Source organism: Gobio gobio, assembly GCF_949357685.1.
Source record: "Gobio gobio genome assembly, chromosome: 21".
Lineage (NCBI taxonomy): Eukaryota > Metazoa > Chordata > Actinopteri > Cypriniformes > Gobionidae > Gobio > Gobio gobio.
In genome coordinates this window covers 14046386-14065225 of record NC_137117.1, presented here as the reverse complement: position 1 = coordinate 14065225, position 18840 = coordinate 14046386, and the positions used below count along the sequence as shown (strand labels likewise).

Here is an 18840-nt window from a genome sequence, read left to right as displayed (position 1 = left end):
AGCCCTGGATGTGCTCTTACAGCATCATACATGTCAGAGAAATTCACTAAAATATAATGTCAAAAGTCTATAGTAATAAATGCATATTGATTTAAGAATTTTTAGATATTTAGAATGGAAGCAAGACAAAAATACTAAGTAAGAAAGGCATTTTTTGCAGTGTGGTAACGTAAGCAGGGCTTACAAATATTCTGGCGCGGATCATTTGTAGCTATAAAAAGACATAAGGTGGTTAAAAATGGGAGAGGGAAAAATTACCATTTATCTATATGTCTTATCTGTCTCTCTGAACTGTTACTGTACTATAACAAATCCTCCTGACGCAATGCTTCGCTGTGAGGCGCTGCTTCGCACAGTTTCCTTTTCACTGTTTACCGTCAAGCAGCTCACACTGTCGCAAACCCAACCATCAACACTCACTGCTGAAAAAAACGTTTGAAATGAAGAGGACACAGAACAACAACATCAGCAAACGCGAATTAAAGTTATTAAATACTTCACAGATCGAATCTCAGCTGGCGTCTTGATCCAGATGGCAACATTCAACGGAGAAGGTACAAAGCGATATCATTTATTTATACAAAATCCCGAATCCCGAATAAATAAAAGAAATCTGTTTTAAAACAGTTGTAAAAAAGCCCTCTGCCATACAGGTAAATAATCACAGACATCATTAAAATATTAATACTGTTAAGTAAATTGATTAAATAATTATAGTCCTTTAGTTTATATTAATAATACAAATAATTTATGGTTCATACGTTGTTGGTTAATTTTCTTTTCAAACAATGAAAGTTGAAGTTAGTGAAACTTAAGTGGTGATACTGTTATGGTATATAATATGTAATATGTAAAAGGGGAAAACAGAAAACATTGTAATATATATATATATATATATATATATATATATATATATATATATATATATATATATATATACACACACACACACACACACACACACACACACACACACACACACACACACACACACACACACACACACACACACACACACACACACACACACACACACACACACACACACACACACACACACACATATATATATATATATATATATATATATATATATTAGTTAGTTGCAAGAAAAAATATGTGAACCCCTTGCAGAATCTGTGAAAATGTGAATAATAATTTTATAAAAAATGCATGTTATTTTTTTTATTTAGTACTGTCCTGAATTAGTTATTTTGCATAACATGTTTACATATAGTAAACAAGACACAAAAAAAAACTGATTTTAATAAAATGACCCTGTTCAAAAGTTTATAAACCCTTGATTCTTAATACGGTGTGTCGTTCCCTGGATGATCCACGGGTGTATTTGTGTTTTGTGATGGTTGTTCTTGAGTCCCTTGTTTGTTCACAACTATTAAAAAAAGGTTCAAACATTCACTGATGCTCCTGAAGGAAAATTGATGCATTCATTTTTGAATTTGAAGATCAAGGTAAATTGTACTTAATTTGTCTTCCAGGAAACATTCAAGTATCTTCTGTTGCTTCTGAAGGGCAGTACTAAATGGATAAAAACATTTGATATTTAAATAAAATAAGAGAAATTTGCACATCTTCATCCTGTTCAAAAGTTTTCACCCCCAGGCTCTTAATGCATTGTGTTTCCTTCTGAAGGGTCAGTGAATGTTTCAACCTTTTTTAATAGTTGTGTTTGAGTCCCTCAATTGTCCTCAGTGTGAAAGGATGGATCTCAAAATCATCCAGTCCCTGCTGGAAAGGGTTCAAATATACAAAAGATGCTGGAGAACTGAAGAATGTGCAGGACCTGGAGGATTTTTCTGAAGAACGTTGGGCAGTTTAACTGCTCAGGACAAACAAGAGACTCAAGAACAACCATCACAAAACACACACACAGCCGTGGATCATCAGGTCACAACACACAGTATTGAGAATCAACGGTTCATAAACTTTTGAACAGGTCATTTGAATAAATTCAGCTATATTTTTAGGCCTATATATCTAAACATCTTTTATGTATAATATCTTATTCAGGACAGCACTAAATAAAGGGTTCGAGTAATTCGTTTTGGGAAGACAGATAGTCTTGTCATTCGTCTGACAGAAGTTCTTCACAGTGCCCCGGGGGAATTTTGAGCCATTCCTCTTCCAGAACAGCGGCCAGGTCACTGAGATGCTGGTGGAGGAAAACGTTTTCTGACTTGCACCTCCAAAACACCCCAAAGTGGCTCGATAATATTTAGACCTGGTGACTGTGCAGGCCACGGGAGATGTTCAACTTCACTTTCATGTTCATCAAACCATTCTGTCACAAGTCTTGCTATGTATTGGTGCTTTATCTGATACACACCCTGATTTATCAGAGGACAATGTTTGAAGCATTAGGTGCACATGGTCCTCCAGAATGGTTCGGTAGTCCTTGGCACAGTAGGGAATGCCATGATATTGCAGCCCAACCCATCACTGATCCACCCTGTGCTTCACTCCAGGCACGGGACAGTCCACGACTACACACATTAACTCTCACGGATGTGGGAAAAACAGTGAAGGTGGACTCATCAGAGAACTATACATGTTTCACATTGTCCACAGCCCCAGATTTGCACTGTTGGCACCATTGAAACTGACATTTGGCATTGGCACGAGTTATCAAAGGTTTGGCTATAGCAGTCCGACCATGAATATTGACTCTGTGGAGCTCATTACCAACAGTTTTGGTGGAAACAGGAGAGTTGAGGTTTGTTAATTCTGCAGTGAGTTGGGCAGCTGTGGTTTTGTTTTTTGGATACAATCCGGGACATCTCTTTCAGACAGCTTCCTCTTGCGTCGACAGTTACTCCTGTTGGTTGTGGTTTGTCCTTCATGGTGAAATGTGAAATACATCACCCTGAGTACACCACAAAGAATTGCTGTCCTGGTCACAGATGAGCCAGCGAGATGTGCACCAACAATTTGTTCTCTTTTGAACTCCGATATGTCTCCCATTATGTTGTGTGCACTGCAATATATTATGTACAGCTGTGCTTTTGCTCTGCTAATTCAACCTTCACACTTGGCTACCAGACCGTGGATATATAGGTGCTATATTTGCCAGTCAGGGCTCTAGACTGAGACCAAAAGGGTTGCAAATGCAAATTGTTTTTGATAATGTGCAAGTTAAAATTTCACACTGTCGCATCGGTGCAAGTACACAATGCTTTTGCGCTTTGGCTGGCGCTGAGCCAGAGACGGACGCGCTCAGCGCTTAATGACAACTTTTCAGTGTTTTCAACCGCATAAAGTTTATTTTACATTTCACACATAAGTACTAGCAAAACAATACATTTATAGTTTGTAAAATACACAGTGATGTCTATGGAAGCAGCAATAACAATCCATTGACCATGTGATATATTCATATCAGATACACATTGTTTAAGTAACTATAAAGTTTACTCTATTCTTCTCCCACTTCACCGGCCACTTACTTTCATGTATTTCAGGAGAAGTGGATGAATCTGGCGGATCGATTCTCGGAACTGCGGCACAAACTAACATGGCGACACCCATCACACATTATAGAACAACAAAACACGTTCACTCACATGTTTTTGAGAATCAGAATACTTTAATAAAATAACACCCATGGCAATAATATTTTAGTAATGTTTTCTTTTAAATGTATGCTTGTTGGAAGCAATGTTCTGATTAAAATATTAAGCAAATATCAAGCTTTTAGTCACGTCAATCTTTACATCAATGCAAAACCAGCATGTATAGAACGATTCATCAACATGCAAGACCATTATGATTCATATAAAAACAAGGGTGCGACCAAATTGTAAGTCGGTGCGACCAACTGAGAAAGTTAGTGGCACCAGAGCGACCAGTGGGAAGAATGAGTCTAGAGCCCTGCCAGTGTTTCAGTTTCATTGACCAACCCCTGTATGGTACTACAATGTTCTTAATATATTTGATGTCCATTCACAGGAGTAAACCACCTTTTAGTAGAAGTGAGTCCTGACCCTGACATCCACATCTGCGGCTTCTGCAAACAGCAGTATAACAACGTTGAGCTCTTTTTTGCACACAAGCAAAACTGTTGCCAGATCTCCTCCACTCATATATCAGCCCGAAACGGTGGACCCAGTGGTGAGTTTCACTTCTAAAGTACCATGTCACGTTAAAGGTCCTAATTATATATGTGTATATAGCAGACTGCAATGTTTACTAATCATGAAAGTGTTTTTTAGGGTCATGTGTATCAAAAGTCAAGAAGACCCTCACCAAAGCCCAGAAAACCCCCTCCAAAAAGCTGAAACCTGCACTAACTCAGAAAAGACACATATGCACATTCTCAGGTAAGTGTCAGCAATAACACTGCATTTCTTATTGTCATTTTTTTTTGTGTGAAGAGGACCTAATATGCTTTTTTACGTGTTCAGCTTTCTTTAGTGTGTATTGTTGCTGTTTGAGCATGAAAACGGATTGCAAAGTCCCTCCAAGGGAGTTATTCTCTGTATCAGTCCGCACTGTTTCTTAACTCCCTAAAACGCCTCCATTGTCGTCTTGAGTTTTATTCCGGGAACAAACACATCACATTATTCCTCATTTAAATAATTTCCACTCAATGCACAAGCAGAATAAAGGGACGAGGTCTGGTTGAGTTAGTAGTGTTGAAACTCGTGGTTATGGTAAGGGCCGGGATATTTCCCAAGCACGCTTAAAGCAGTTGACCAATCACAACACACTGATCCAACTGACCAATCAGAGCACATTGCAGAGTTTTTCGGAGGGGCTTCATAGAGACAGGAACTAAACGGACCGTTACTGACAGACTGGGAAGAGCTGCAACAATGTCAAATAATGGTGAAAATAATGTTTTTTTTTAACATTCATTTTGGCTTTACGGCAGCTCTAAAAGAAAACGATGTCATTGTTCAGCTGAAGTCAGTTCAGTGTTGATTCAGTTTCATTGTAAAGATCATCAGTTTTTTAAATTAGTTAATTTCATCTAAAGCAGTTATCGATCAATAAGTTCAGTTCTCATCAGAGCATGTAAGCGGAGCGGAGTGGTAATATATTATGGTGTAGAGAATTCTAAACCATAATGGGCATTTTCGTATAGCTTGATTATGAATGTGTCAAAAATAGTAAGAAGACATTTTAATTGTTTATTACTAAACTAGTGTTTTCTGTGTCAGTGTCGGCTAAAAACGGTGACTCGCCATCTCCACGGCATAGTGAACAAGCCTATAGTGAGAAATGCACATTTCATACGAAGTAGCCAATTTTAATTTTAATTTTTGATTGGTTCGTTTAAAAGTAGACAATTCAAGCTGTCTATAGATATATTTCTCATGTCTGAGAGGTAAGTAGCCTATACTCTGAGTCTGAGTTTCGGTTCATTTATGAGATGCGCTCCAGTTCACGGAGACCTGAGATGGCAGAAAGCCTGTCCTGTTTGTTTTCTTTATTTTACAAAGGCACATCGTTTCCTTGTTATTGTGAGTTTACAAAATAAAATAAAAGTAGACACTTTAATTAGATTAAACAAAATTTAGATGTAATTATCAATAATAGTTTTGAATGATGCATTACTCGTATCTGTATGACCAAAAATCACAGATTAGGCCAGGGGTTTTCAAACAGGGGTCCGGGGACCCCCAGGGGGCCACAAGGGAGTGACTGGGGGTCCGTGGAAAAGAAGTCTAGAGAAGTAAAGCAATAAATTAGATCTAAATAAATTTTTAAAAATTAATTAAATTTAAAAATATATAAATAGTTAATAATCTATTAAATAGATTCAATTAGATTTAAAATAAAGAAAATTAAAAAAGTTGATTAGTATTAATAAATAATTTGATTACAATTAAATAAATAAACCAAACATAAATAAAGAAAATAAAAATGTTGATTAGTATAAATAAATAAATCATTTGATTACAATTAAATAAATAAACCAAACATAAATAATATAACAATACATTAATGATTATGTGATTAGTGAGTAGAACAAAATATATAACAATGTAACAAAACAAATTTAGATTTATTATATACATTTTTGTGTATATAAATTGGGTGTTTATAAAAGACAGATCACTTATAAATGTTATGATGTGGGTCCCTCACACAGGGATGATCATATTCTTATATATACAGTGAGGAAAATAATTATTTGAACACCCTGCTATTTTGCAAGTTCTCCCACTTAGAAATCATGGAGGGGTCTGAAATTGTCATCGTAGGTGCATGTCCATTGTGAGAGACATAATCTAAAAAAAAAATCCAGAAATCACAATGTATGATTTTTTACTACACGGAACTACACGGGAGGAGCTGGTCAATGACCTGAAAAGAGCTGGGACCAGCGTTTCCAAGGTTACTGTTGGTAATACACTAAGACGTCATGGTTTGAAATCATGCATGGCATGGAAGGTTCCCCTGCTTAAACCAGCACATGTCCAGGCCCGTCTTAAGTTTGCCGATGACCATTTGGATGATCCAGAGGAGTCATGGGAGAAAGTCATGTGGTCAGATGAGACCAAAATAGAACTTTTTGGTCATAATTTCACTAAACTTGTTTGGAGGAAGAAGAATTATGAGTACCGTCCCAAGAACACCATCCCTACTGTGAAGCATGGGGGTGGTAGCATCATGCTTTGGGGGTGTTTTTCTGCACATGGGACAGGGCGACTGCTCTGTATTAAGGAGAGGATGACCGGGGCCATGTATTGCAAGATTTTCGGGAACAACCTCCTTCCCTCAGTTAGAGCATTGAAAATGGGTCGAGGCTGGGTCTTCCAACATGACAATGACCCGAAGCACACAGCCAGGATAACCAAGGAGTGGCTCTGTAAGAAGCATATCAAGGTTCTGGCGTGGCCTAGCCAGTCTCCAGACCTAAACCCAATAGAGAATCTTTGGAGGGAGCTCAAACTCTGTGTTTCTCAGCGACAGGCCAGAAACCTGACTGATCTAGAGAAGATCTGTGTGGAGGAGTGGGCCAAAATCCCTCCTGCAGTGTGTGCAAACCTGGTGAAAAACTACAGGAAACGTTTGACCTCTGTAATTGCAAACAAAGGCTACTGTACCAAATATTAACATTGATTTTCTCAGGTGTTCAGATACTTATTTGCAGCTGTATCATACAAATAAATAGTTAAAAAATCATACATTGTGATTTCTGGATTTTGTTTTTTAGATTATGTCTCTCACAGTGGACATGCACCTACGATGACAATTTCAGACCCCTCCATGATTTCTAAGTGGGAGAACTTGCAAAATAGCAGGGTGTTCAAATACTTATTTTCCTCACTATATATATATATCCGGTTGACCTAATTTATGCAGCCTAACTATTCTTTAACGGATGTGAATTATAGAAATGTTATAATGTGTTATGCCAGGTTAAAGAGAGTTTTTAGTCTAGATTTAAACTGACAGTGTTGTCTGGTACGTGATCAAGACTAGGAAGACGATTCCAGAGTTTAGGTGCTAAATAGAAAAAGGATTGACCGCCTGCAGTTGATTTTGATATTCTAGGTATTGTCAACTGGCCAGAATTTGGAGATCACAATAGACGTGAAGGACTATAATGCGTTAAGAGCTCGCTCAAGTACTAGGGAGCTTAACTAGGGTTGCACCGATATGAAAATTTTGGCTAATACCGATAACCGATAATTCTTTATATTTGAAAGCTGATAACCGATATATTGGCCAATAAATCTAAATCCAAATGTATATATAATTTGAGAGTCTGAATCCAAAAACAAAAGTTAAAAGTTGTGTCCCAAGCACACAATGGTCTCGTAATTTCAAGCATATTTCAAGCAATTCAAAACCTTCATGGCGAACAGTGCGCATCTGAAATGTCTCAGCTGAAGGAAATAATCCATTATATTTATTGGCTTTAATATATCGGCCACATTTTCTTATCGGGCCGATACCGATATGGTGGCCGATATATCATGCATTCCTAGGCTAAACCATTTAGTGCTTTGTAAGTCATTTGAAAGATTTTAAAATGTATGCAATGTTTAATAGGGAGCCAATGCAGTGTTGACAGAACTGAGCTAAGAACCCTTTAAAATATAAAAATCTGTACTATATGGAGCTTAAAAGATGTTTTGTTTCAATTTGTGCCCTTAGGTTGTACATTCAAAACTCAGTATGGCCAAAAAGACATGGAGAGACATATGTTAACACATACTGGTAAGTAATTTTTATCTTACACTTATCAGACATTATCAAATGATGCCAAATGATTATTAAAGTGCTGAGATCTGTCTTCTTTCTTCAGGCGAGAGGCCTTTCGAGTGTGAACTGTGTCATAAACGCTTCAGTCGTCGCGATAAGCTGAATCTCCACAGCCGTTTGCACACAGGAGAGAAACCACACAAGTGTAAGTACTGTACGTACGCAGCGGCCGACAGCAGTAGCCTGAAGAAGCATCTTCGTATCCACTATGACGAGAGACCCTTTAAGTGCCAGATATGCCCCTACGCCAGTCGCAACTCCAGCCAGCTGACCGTTCACCTCCGATCTCACACAGGTGAGGACAGCAGGGGATTATGCACCCTTCCAGTTACACTAAAGTTTGGGGTTAGTAAGATGTTTTCTTTTTAAAGAAATGACTTTTATTCAGCAAGGATGCATTCAATTGATCGTAAGAGAAAGTAGATTCATTTACAGTGTTACAAAAATTGCTATTTCAGATAAATGCTCTTCTTTTCAACTTTCCACAAAAATATGAAGCAGCACAACTGTTTTCACCATTGTTGAGCAGCAAATCCTCATATTAGCTATATAATGTAGCTAAACCATTTAGTGCTTTGTAAGTCATTTGAATGATTTCTGAAGGATCATGTGACACTGAAGACTGGAGTAATGATGCTGAAAATTCAGCTTTACCATTACAGGAATAAATTACATTTTAAAAATTTATTAAAATACAAAAGTTATAATAAAAAGTTTTAAGTTGTAATAACTCACAGTATTACAGTTTATTTTATTTTATTTTGATCAAATAAAAATAAAAGCAGCCTTGATGAGAATTAAGAGAAATTTTACCAACACCAAACCTTTTACGGTTAAGTGTATATATAATTCATTATATATATATATATATATATATATATATATATATATATATATATATATATATATATATATATATATATATATATATATATATATATATATATATATATATATATATATATATATATATATAATATGTGTATATATAAGTAGTATATATAAGTGTATATATATACTCACTACCAGTCAAAAGTTTGGAAACATTAAGGTTTATTAATGTTTTTGAAAGTAGTCTCTGAATCTCACCAAGGCTGCATTTATTTGATCAAAAATACAGCAAAAACAGTAATATTGGGAAATAATATTAAAATGTAAAATAACTGTTTTCTATTTGAATATATTTTAAAATGTAATTTATTTCTGTGATTCAAAGCTGAATTTTTAGCATCATTACTCTTGTGTCTTTAGAGTCACATGATCCTTCAGAAATCATTCTAACATGATAATTTGCTGCTCAAGAAACATTTTTCATCCATCACTGTTTTCCATGTTCGTAAAGTTAGTTTGTTTAGTAAATATACAGACTAAAGTCAGTGTATGTACACAGCTTTTTTTTAAATGACGGGTGCTGGTGTTCAGCGCACACTTACGGTAGTTCCTATTGTGCTGGGTTAGACCCTACTCTGAAGTAGGAGCTAATTTACTCCCCCCAAAAGGCGTTCCTAGAAATAAAAATCGAGCTATGAAAAAGTTCGAAAAGCCCCTATGGAACTACAAATAGAAATAACAACCAAATAAAGATCAAATAAAATCTTTAAAAGAACCACAAAAACCATGTGTTTCTAGATTTTGTTGTTGTTGCCGTTTCCAGGAACTACTGATTTTTGAGAATTTACACTTGCATGTGAAACTTGGCAGAAGATTAATGAGATAAAACCGTTTTCCTGTTTCTTGTTTGAGACCACACACAATCAATTATGTTATTACTGGTGTTTTTCCAAACTAATTTTATAAAATGACAAAAATAAAAATGTCATTTTTAAAACAGCCTTGTACATTACAAAAATAGCACTTTTTATTTTGCTCGATTAGTATGTTGTTAAATGTCCCATGGCATGGATTTTTATATTATTTTATAATGTTTCCTGAGGTGTACTTATATTGTTAGTAGGGTTTTTACATAAAAAAGTCATAATTTAGAAATAAAAAGCATTTTTCTATACTGATATTAGCCCTCTGGCTTGAATGCTCTGTTTCAAGTGGTGTGTCTGATGTGAGACTTCAGTGAAAACGGCCACTGTTGTGATTGGCAGACATCTTTGCATTTGAAATGAGTATTAGATTATGTGGCGTGGGTGTGGTTTAGCGAGATCTGCACGCACTGCCAGAGAGAGAGAGAGAGAGACGGGCTGCATGTGGACCAGAGAGACGCAGAGCTGGAGAAAGGTAGCTCAGAAAGTTTTATTGTACCGAGTTGTTGAGAGCGCGAGTTTATTTTGTTTGAATCGAGAGTTCTGAATAAACGCTAGTCCCAGTCATGCCGACCCTGTCGTCTTCCTCCTTATTCTACGAACTTTGTAACATGTGGAACCCCTCTAAACACCCTAAACAACGTTTTTTTTTACCATCGCAGCCGTCGAGATGAACGAATCGTCAAAGGGTTGATTATAGCATTATTTTATGATCTATTCCTATCACATGAAAGGCTGCAGTGATGAGCATTGAGTACACATGCAGTCTTGTTGATCGCGTGAATGCAGTGATCTCGTCATTGCAGTGCGTTCTCTCACAAAATGCTTTCACCACAACTAACAGCAAACACGACATCTAAATGAATACAGTAAGATCTTTGTGCAGCATAACAGCGTCATTCATTATAACGGCAGTTTGGACAAGTGTGCAGATATACTTGCGACGTGTGGCTCCAAACATTATAAACTAGAGTTCTGTTCTCTCTAGTTTAATCATTTAAATAACAGATTTGTTTCATGCTACTAACAGAAACGGTGTGAATTTGATCGTTTAGTCACTGGCTTGATTCGCTGATGCATAAACAACAGTATTAAACGATTTAGAAAGAAAGTCTGCGTGAACTTGAATGATTAGCTACACATCTGAAATCACTGATCACAGATCAGGCATTAATGAACACTGTTTGTGGCGGTGCTGTCGAATCCATATGGTAAAAGTCTGTTTGTAAAGCCTGTGCTGACATTGCGACTGATAAACTGAATCCATTTTCTCCTAATTCTCTGGGTGGGCAAAGCAGAGGAAGGGGCGGTAACCTTTCCTGTTATGACGACATAACAGGCAAGATTCCAGATCGGCTCGTCTGAGCTGTCATTTTCTCAAATGCAGAGAAAGACACCTAGAACTCGGTTTGCACCTATCAAAATTTCTAGCCACTTGGGGACCATATACAGGCTAGGGGAACTCATATTAATGTTAAAAAACCTCCACAAAATGAAAATGTCATGCCATGGGACCTTTAACAAATGGCATTGCTTTTTTGTGATCGAGCAGAAACGGTAGTGTAAATTGTGGTATTTGTGTTCGGTTCACATGCCTGGATGTTTCCTCCTCAGGTGACGCCCCGTTCCAGTGCAATCAGTGCGACGCCAAATTCAAGATCAACTCCGACCTGAAGCGTCACAGTCGGGTGCACTCCGGCGAGAAGCCTTACAAATGTGAACTCTGTGAGTATCGCTGTGCCATGAAGGCCAATTTAAAATCGCACGTGCAGCTGAAGCACAGCGCCTCTGACTCCTTCCGCTGCTCAAAGTGCGACTTCCAGTGCTCCACCAAAGCCGCCCTGCGACACCATTCCCGCCAGCACCAGCCGGCCCAGCCTTTGCAGTGCAGCGAGTGCAGTTACTCCTGCTCCAGCAAGGGGGCTCTCAAGGTCCACGAGCGCGTGCACTCAGACGAACGGCCCTTTAAATGCGAGCACTGTCCGTTTGCTAGTAAGCAGCGCAGTAATTTGTTAATTCACAGGAGGAAGTGTCATGCGGATAAACCGGACAGGCAGGGTAAGGGCGGGACAGGAGAGGAGCCACCCAAACCTCTTAGCTCACGCTACCGGGCGAGACTGGAGGCAACACGGGCGTTTCGTTGCGACTTGTGCGAGGCTTCGTTCGTCAGGGAGGATTCTCTTCGCAGCCACAAGAGGCAGCATAACAGTAACACACAACAAAGTCATAATCAAGAGTCACAAACTGTTACCCAACAACCGGTACAAAATGCAGGATTTGCCCCGATTGCAACCGATGTGCCGTCTTCCTACGGCGCAACGCATCTTAAGATCATTGTGGCGCCCTCTTTAGGACCAGAGGCTACTTTTGTTCAGGCTTCCACTGCAAAGGTGGGAGCAGTTCTGCTCGGTCCGGATGATCACGACGTGCTTTTGAACCCCGTAATACAGCACGTCAACATGCTAGCACCAGAAGGCGGCCTCGAGCACCAGACGGTTTTACTCACTCAGATCAGTCCCGTTGAAACCGTCCCTCAGACCAGTACTCAAAACTTCATCGCCTCCTGTTCTGCATCAGCTTCCGATGGCACACACACTTTCATCACATCCTGTTCTGACCTGGAAAGCCTCCACAAGCTCATCCAGGAGGGCGGGACTGAGGTTACGGTGGTAACGGAGACCAATCCGACGATGGCCGCCACAAAGGAACCGCTGAACATTGCCGGCGCCTCATCTCAGGACGTGACCAAGCACTCAGAGGACGCTATGCCTGAAGACAGTTTAGATATTGGTCCACCGGGGACCATTCTTGTTCAAAGTCTCCCTCTGTCGATTTCAACACAACACCAGCAGACTAACAAGTACCATCTGTCTCCTCACCATATATTTTCAGACTCTAACACAGTGGACATCGGTGATTCGTAGTTTTGCAAATCACGAGATTTCACTGTGATATCATGAAGTTGAAATGTTTAGTTCATTTCCCATTATCCAACTAATGCTTCATTCACGTTGTGTTGGAATTCCTGTAATCATAAGATGGCAACTTGGACGTTCGGCTCTGAGGTGTTCCTGGTTTGTTGGTAATGCCAACCAAATACTTCATCAGTACTTACTCGCATTAAAATACAAAGAAAGCATAGCAGGTAACACCAGGAAATATTGAATAGCAATAGCTCACTTTAACTGTTCAAACCACTGCCGTTTTGGTTTTATCATGCTCATTGGTGGTGGAAATCAGAGCTTTCATAAAATTAACGAATCAAATTAAGAGTTTGACAAAGACGTGAATTGATCTTATAAGTTGAAAATGTGGTATTGTGGAGATTCTGGATAATTCTGCCATGAAGTGATGTATAGAGGTTGTCATGTTGGATCAGGGTGTCATAGTTTCATATTCAAGTCAAATGTGGACAAATGTTTGTTTTTTTCATCTCTTCTACGGTAAAATAAACATTCTTCTTTTTCAGTGATTGACTTGCTTTTACCTTTAAAATTGTGGGTTTTTGTGTTTTTCCTGTTTTTCAGATGGTGTAGTGTTTAACACTTTGCTCTGTTAACCAAAAAGAAACCCTTCAAGAAACAAGTCATTCAAAAGTTTGGAGTCAGTAAGGTTTTTTTTTTTTTTTTTAAGAAATTAAGATTTTTATTCAGCAAGGATGCATTAAATTGAACAAAAGTGAGAGTAAAGACATTTATAATGTTACAAAAGATTTCTATTTCAAATAAATGAACCCACAAAAAATACTAAGCAGCATTGGATCATCATATTAGAATATTTTTTGAAGGATCATGTGACACTGAAGACTGGAGTCATGATGCTGAAAATGCTGCTTTACCTCACAGGAATCACAAATAATTGCAGTCTTGGTGAGCATAAGATAAATCTTTTAAAAAACCTTTTAAAATCCTTATGACACCAAACTTTTGAATGTTAGTGTATTCGTAGCAACACAAGCTTGAACGGGTTGCTTATTATGCCGTGAAATAAGTCGTAAGTTGCCTTTATACACTACCCAGACAAACAAACAAAAAAGTCGCTGTTTGGATTTAAATAGGCAAATGCTTAGGAGTCTATGATTGGATCATGATTGCAGTGATTATTATGTTTCTAGCATGTTATATGTTTGGCAACAGTTCTTCTAACCCTAATTGATGGAGTGCTTTACATTTCTTTAACAACCATGTAGGAAGACAAATTATGGCCCTATTCCAGGATGACAATGTCAAGATTCATCAGCTCAAACTGTGAAATAATAGTTGGGAGGGAGCATGAAGAATCATTTTCACACAAATAATTATTATTTTTTTTGCATCAATGTTGGGTCCAGATCTTGTATTGACAATGCAAGATTCCAGCACTCTGTAAAGTCTCCTCCAGCACATCCCAAAGACTTCCAATGAATTTAAGGTCTGGCGCCAATTCATGTGTGAAAATGATTCTTTTGGCAACTGAGGGATCCCAACCATTCCTTCACAGTTTGAGCTTATGAATCTTGACATTGTCATCCTGGAATATGGCCATGATGTGTCTTCCTACATGGTTGTTTAAGAAATGAAAGCTACGCACTCCATCAATTAGGGTTAAAAGAACTGTTGCCAAACATGTAACATGCTAGAAACATAATAATCACCAATCATGATCCAATTATAAGCATTTGCCTATTTAAATCCAAACAGCTGCTTTTTTTTTTTGGCCGGGCAATGTATAAAAGTTTTATAAAAAAAAATTCAGTCCACACTTTTCAACAGGACTCATTTGTAAACATTAGATAATGCATTATCTAACATGAACTACTATTTTTTATTATTAATGTTAATTAATAAAAATACAATAGTTTCAGTGCATTAACTAATGTTAAGCTATTCAACTTTCAATGAATGTTGTTATTATTATATTAGTAGTATGTAGTTCATGTTAACTAATGTAGTTAACAACAAATGAAACTAAGTATTGCCTAGTTTTCAAATAGTGTTTATCTAATCTCCAGGGATTTTTGTCACAGAAAATCCCTTCACATGTGGTATTCTTGTTGTGACTCATGTTAATTTTTTAATTCTTGTCAAAGCCAGTGTAATACCCACATGAAAAAAACCTATAGTATATTATAGTAAAATTACAGTAAAATTACTCTAGTAAATACTATAGTGTTTTTGAACCATACTTTAGTAAAGATATTACAGTAAATTGTAGTATTTTGTAGTATATTATAGTATTTACTACACTTTGTTAATTTACTGTAGTATATTTACTATAGTACGGTTCAAAAACACTATAGTATTTACTAGAGTAATTTTACTATAATATACTATAGTATTTTTTCATGTGGGAAGCAGTGGCGTTTTACTCCCATTCTCATTTGGTAAAGGTACAAGCTGAATTTCGCAATGGAAATATTATACAGCAGCTAGTAGCCTACATTGGTTTATAAATCAATTGTTTTAAAAAGCAAAAAATGTCGTGCCTGTAGATGGCAGTGCACTCTTCAAAATGCTGTACTGTAAAGCCAGGGGTCTCGGTAAGGCATCAGTCATATCTTATCTCGTGTTTTCAGAGTAATTTAGGAAATAAAAGTTCACCATGCAGATATTACACACGTTTGATCTTTGATTTCGCGCCAGTTGCTGATATCCACCTTGTAGCAGTTAACCAATGCCTGCATGCGAACTATCGCGTTTCCTGCAGTGACAGTTACAAGATAAAATCTTTCAGGCAGTTGTAGAGATGCAGATGGGGACACATGAAATATGAGTGCTGCGTTTTGCCTGTGCGTGCATATGTCTGACCACCAGGCTCATATCAGGACATTTCCCCCGCCACAAGCTCACACTCAGCTAATACATCCAGATAAAGCCTGTGACCTCTTCCTCTTGGTGGATAGGTGAGCTGGAGAGCACCTGTTTGCGCCGGTTTTCTACCAACAACACTCGCATTTCATAATTTACTTATGGTTCATATCCTCTTGCAAGACCATAACTGCTCGAATAAAGGCGAAATAATGTAGTCGCGGAAACCATTTTCAGCTGGTTTTGCGTCGGTAAATTGGATTCAGTTCTAAGAATTTTTTCTTTCTTTCTTATTTTTAGTTATTAACTGTATGATTGTATCGTGTTTTCTTGACTAAAATCCACTAGGTCTGCTTGGGTGTCTATAGATAAAGAATCGATTAGATCAATTTGATTCTTTGACATTTTTTTTATTTGACGTTTGCATTTAAAGGGATAGTTACACAAATTAAAGTTCTGTCATTAATTTACTCACCCTCGTGTAGTTTCAAATCTGTAAGACTTTTATTCATCTTCGGAACACAAATGAAGATCTTTTTGATGAAACCTGAGAGCTTTCTGTCTTTCTATTGACAGCTGAACAACCACTTTGACGCTTCAAAAAGTTAATAAATAGATCGGAAAACTTGATCGCTTTATATGATGAACAGATTGAATTTATTATTTTATTCACATATAATGCAAGAACCTCATTGGTACTAGTGGAAGCTCAAACGCTGAGCTTCCGTTTACCACAACTGATGTGTGCGTTGACAAATGTTTTGCCTATATGTGAATAAAAGCCTAAATTCAATCTGTTCATCATATAAAGCGATCGAGTCTCTTCAGAAAATTTGGACTAAACCCAAGGCTGTAACCAGAGTTTGAAATTGAGTGAGGTCCGGGGTGGGGTGCTAAGAAATGTGCTATAATAACTGTGCATCTTTGGGTGGGACTATCCCTTTACAGGTTTTTTCAATTGCTAAAAAGCATTGTTCAATACTGAAACCACATTTTCAAAACTTTTCACACATTCAGTGACACACAAGTGTATACGGACCAAAGTCAACAAACTGCAAAAAACTATATATTTGCAGAATATTTTCCATATGCTAACACACTACTTTCAAAACTGATAAAAGCACATTCAAATCAGAATGATGGCAAATTTCAAGCATTTCTGCAGATATTATTTTGAAATATATCAAATCTAGCTCCCTGTTGTTAGTGTTTTTTTTTTAGGTCAGTGTGTTATGAGTGACATGCATGTTTTCTGAAGGAGAATTTGTTGCCAGTGATTGGTGGAACAAGCTTATTTTGAGACATGTATGAAGTGTTTTGTTGGTCTGAGTGAGTTTTGGGGGTTAGATTAATTGTTTGGCCAAAATTAATCTTGGAAATGCAGAGTGTATGAAGAGTTTTGAAAATGTGGTTTCAGTATTGAACAATGCTTGTTGGCAATTGAAGAAACCTGTAAGATAGCCTGCACACACACACAAAAAAAGAATATGCCACTGATGATGAATAAACAGTATGAGGTAGCAGTCCCAAACGAGATTTGGTTAAAACAATAATGTTAGTTGTAAGTTGGTATGAGAGACCAAAGTAAAAATAAAATGGCATTTTGGGGTTACAAGAGTGACCATGGTAAATAGTACACAATATTAAGATGAACTAATGAACAACATCATAAACCTGCATGTAAATCACTCGCAGCTACCATACTAAGTTTAATTTGCTGGCACTTTTTGGTAATTTCATGACTTACTAATTAACATGCATTGTTGCATGCTTGTAGTTTATTTTGCGCTTTATTTATAATCAAGTGAGATCCACCACGTTTGCGCGTGCAATTGAAGAGTGCCCTCTACGAGCCCGTCTGAGAGGACCGGAAAATTCTGTACTTGTTATACAGATCTGTATTATGCTACTGGTTTTTATTGTGTTGATACCTTTCTTACAGATAATATGATAATTGCGTTTATCTTACCGAATGTGGCATCTTCCTGTCAGCAATTACAGTTTTTCTATGAGATTTTTTTTGTATTAATGCCGGTGGCGCAATGTTGCCAGATATTACTACGCAAAGAAAAGAAAAAACAAACAAACAAACAATATTAATCCGAAATAAGTTTAAAAAAAGCTTGTGTTTTGGGAATAAAATAAATATATTACTAACCCTAACATGCAACTTACCACTTTATTAACTTCCTAAAGTGTCACGTTAAGTGGGAAAAACGAGTCCAAAACCGCGGCACCCGCGCCCTCACTTACAAAAAGCGAGTCCCGTTCACTCTTCTCGCAGCGACATGAATTGCAAACACTCATATGAGCCTATAGGAGGTGGTTCACACGCCATATTAGTCATTTAGAGAGCTTGGAATTTTATTTTTGAATATGAAAAAAATTACAGCGGTCCGGACCTCATAGCTGGCTACAGCCGTGATTAAACCGCTCAATTCATATGGATTAGTTTCATGATCTCTTTATGAACTTTTTGAAGCATCAAAGTGGTAGTTGTGTAACTGTCAATGGAGGGACTGAAAGCTCTCAGATTTCATAAAAAATATCTTCATATGTGTGACGAAGATGAATAAAAGTCTTACAGATTTGGAACGACATGAGGGTGAGAAAACAATGACAGAACTTTCATTTATGGGTGAATTATCCCTTTAATCCTCAGTGATTTCATCACAGCTAGATGGCGCCCTTGATGAGTGTTGATAGGCTAAATGTTTGATTTTTCAGATTTTTTTATTAGATTTATTTTACAGTAAATGAATGAAAATTAACTGTATTTGTACTTTTTTTTACGCTAAATACCAAATGGAGGGCACAAAATAACGAGCCTTCTTTGTATATCTCGATACAAAAAAATTGATACTTTGAGATTCGCTTAGATTCCTGAATCATGTCAACACTTTTGTTGAATTAGCATATGCTTATGCTAATTTTGTCATTTCATCTGAACATCAACATTTGTGAGATTTGGTCAGTTTACACAGTTTGGAGGTTCATTGAAGGCCCCTATAGTGGCCTGTTGTTAGTCGTGTTATCATTTTTATTTTAGATGTATATTTCAG

General features: G+C 37.3%; 1 protein-coding gene across 1 annotated transcript; it reads left to right on the top strand.

Annotated features, from left to right (window-relative positions):
* The first annotated feature begins 414 nt into the window (after positions 1-414).
* Positions 415-13464, top strand: zfp64 (zinc finger protein 64 homolog (mouse)). Its single transcript, XM_079802237.1, has 6 exons — positions 415-554; positions 3967-4128; positions 4230-4337; positions 8131-8193; positions 8282-8533; positions 11607-13464. Exons 1-6 carry the CDS (start codon positions 533-535, stop codon positions 12914-12916), a joined length of 1917 nt encoding a protein of 638 aa, XP_079658363.1. The 5' UTR covers positions 415-532; the 3' UTR covers positions 12917-13464.
* Positions 13465-18840: the final 5376 nt, after the last annotated feature.

Excerpts from the sequence above, each read along its gene's own strand:
- zfp64 (XM_079802237.1), top strand. The coding sequence starts at position 533 with ATGGCAACATTCAACGGAGAAG. Across the intron at positions 555-3,966 it reads GGCAACATTCAACGGAGAAG|GAGTAAACCACCTTTTAGTA; the intron begins GTACAAAGCGAT and ends GTCCATTCACAG. Across the intron at positions 8,194-8,281 it reads ACATATGTTAACACATACTG|GCGAGAGGCCTTTCGAGTGT; the intron begins GTAAGTAATTTT and ends TTCTTTCTTCAG.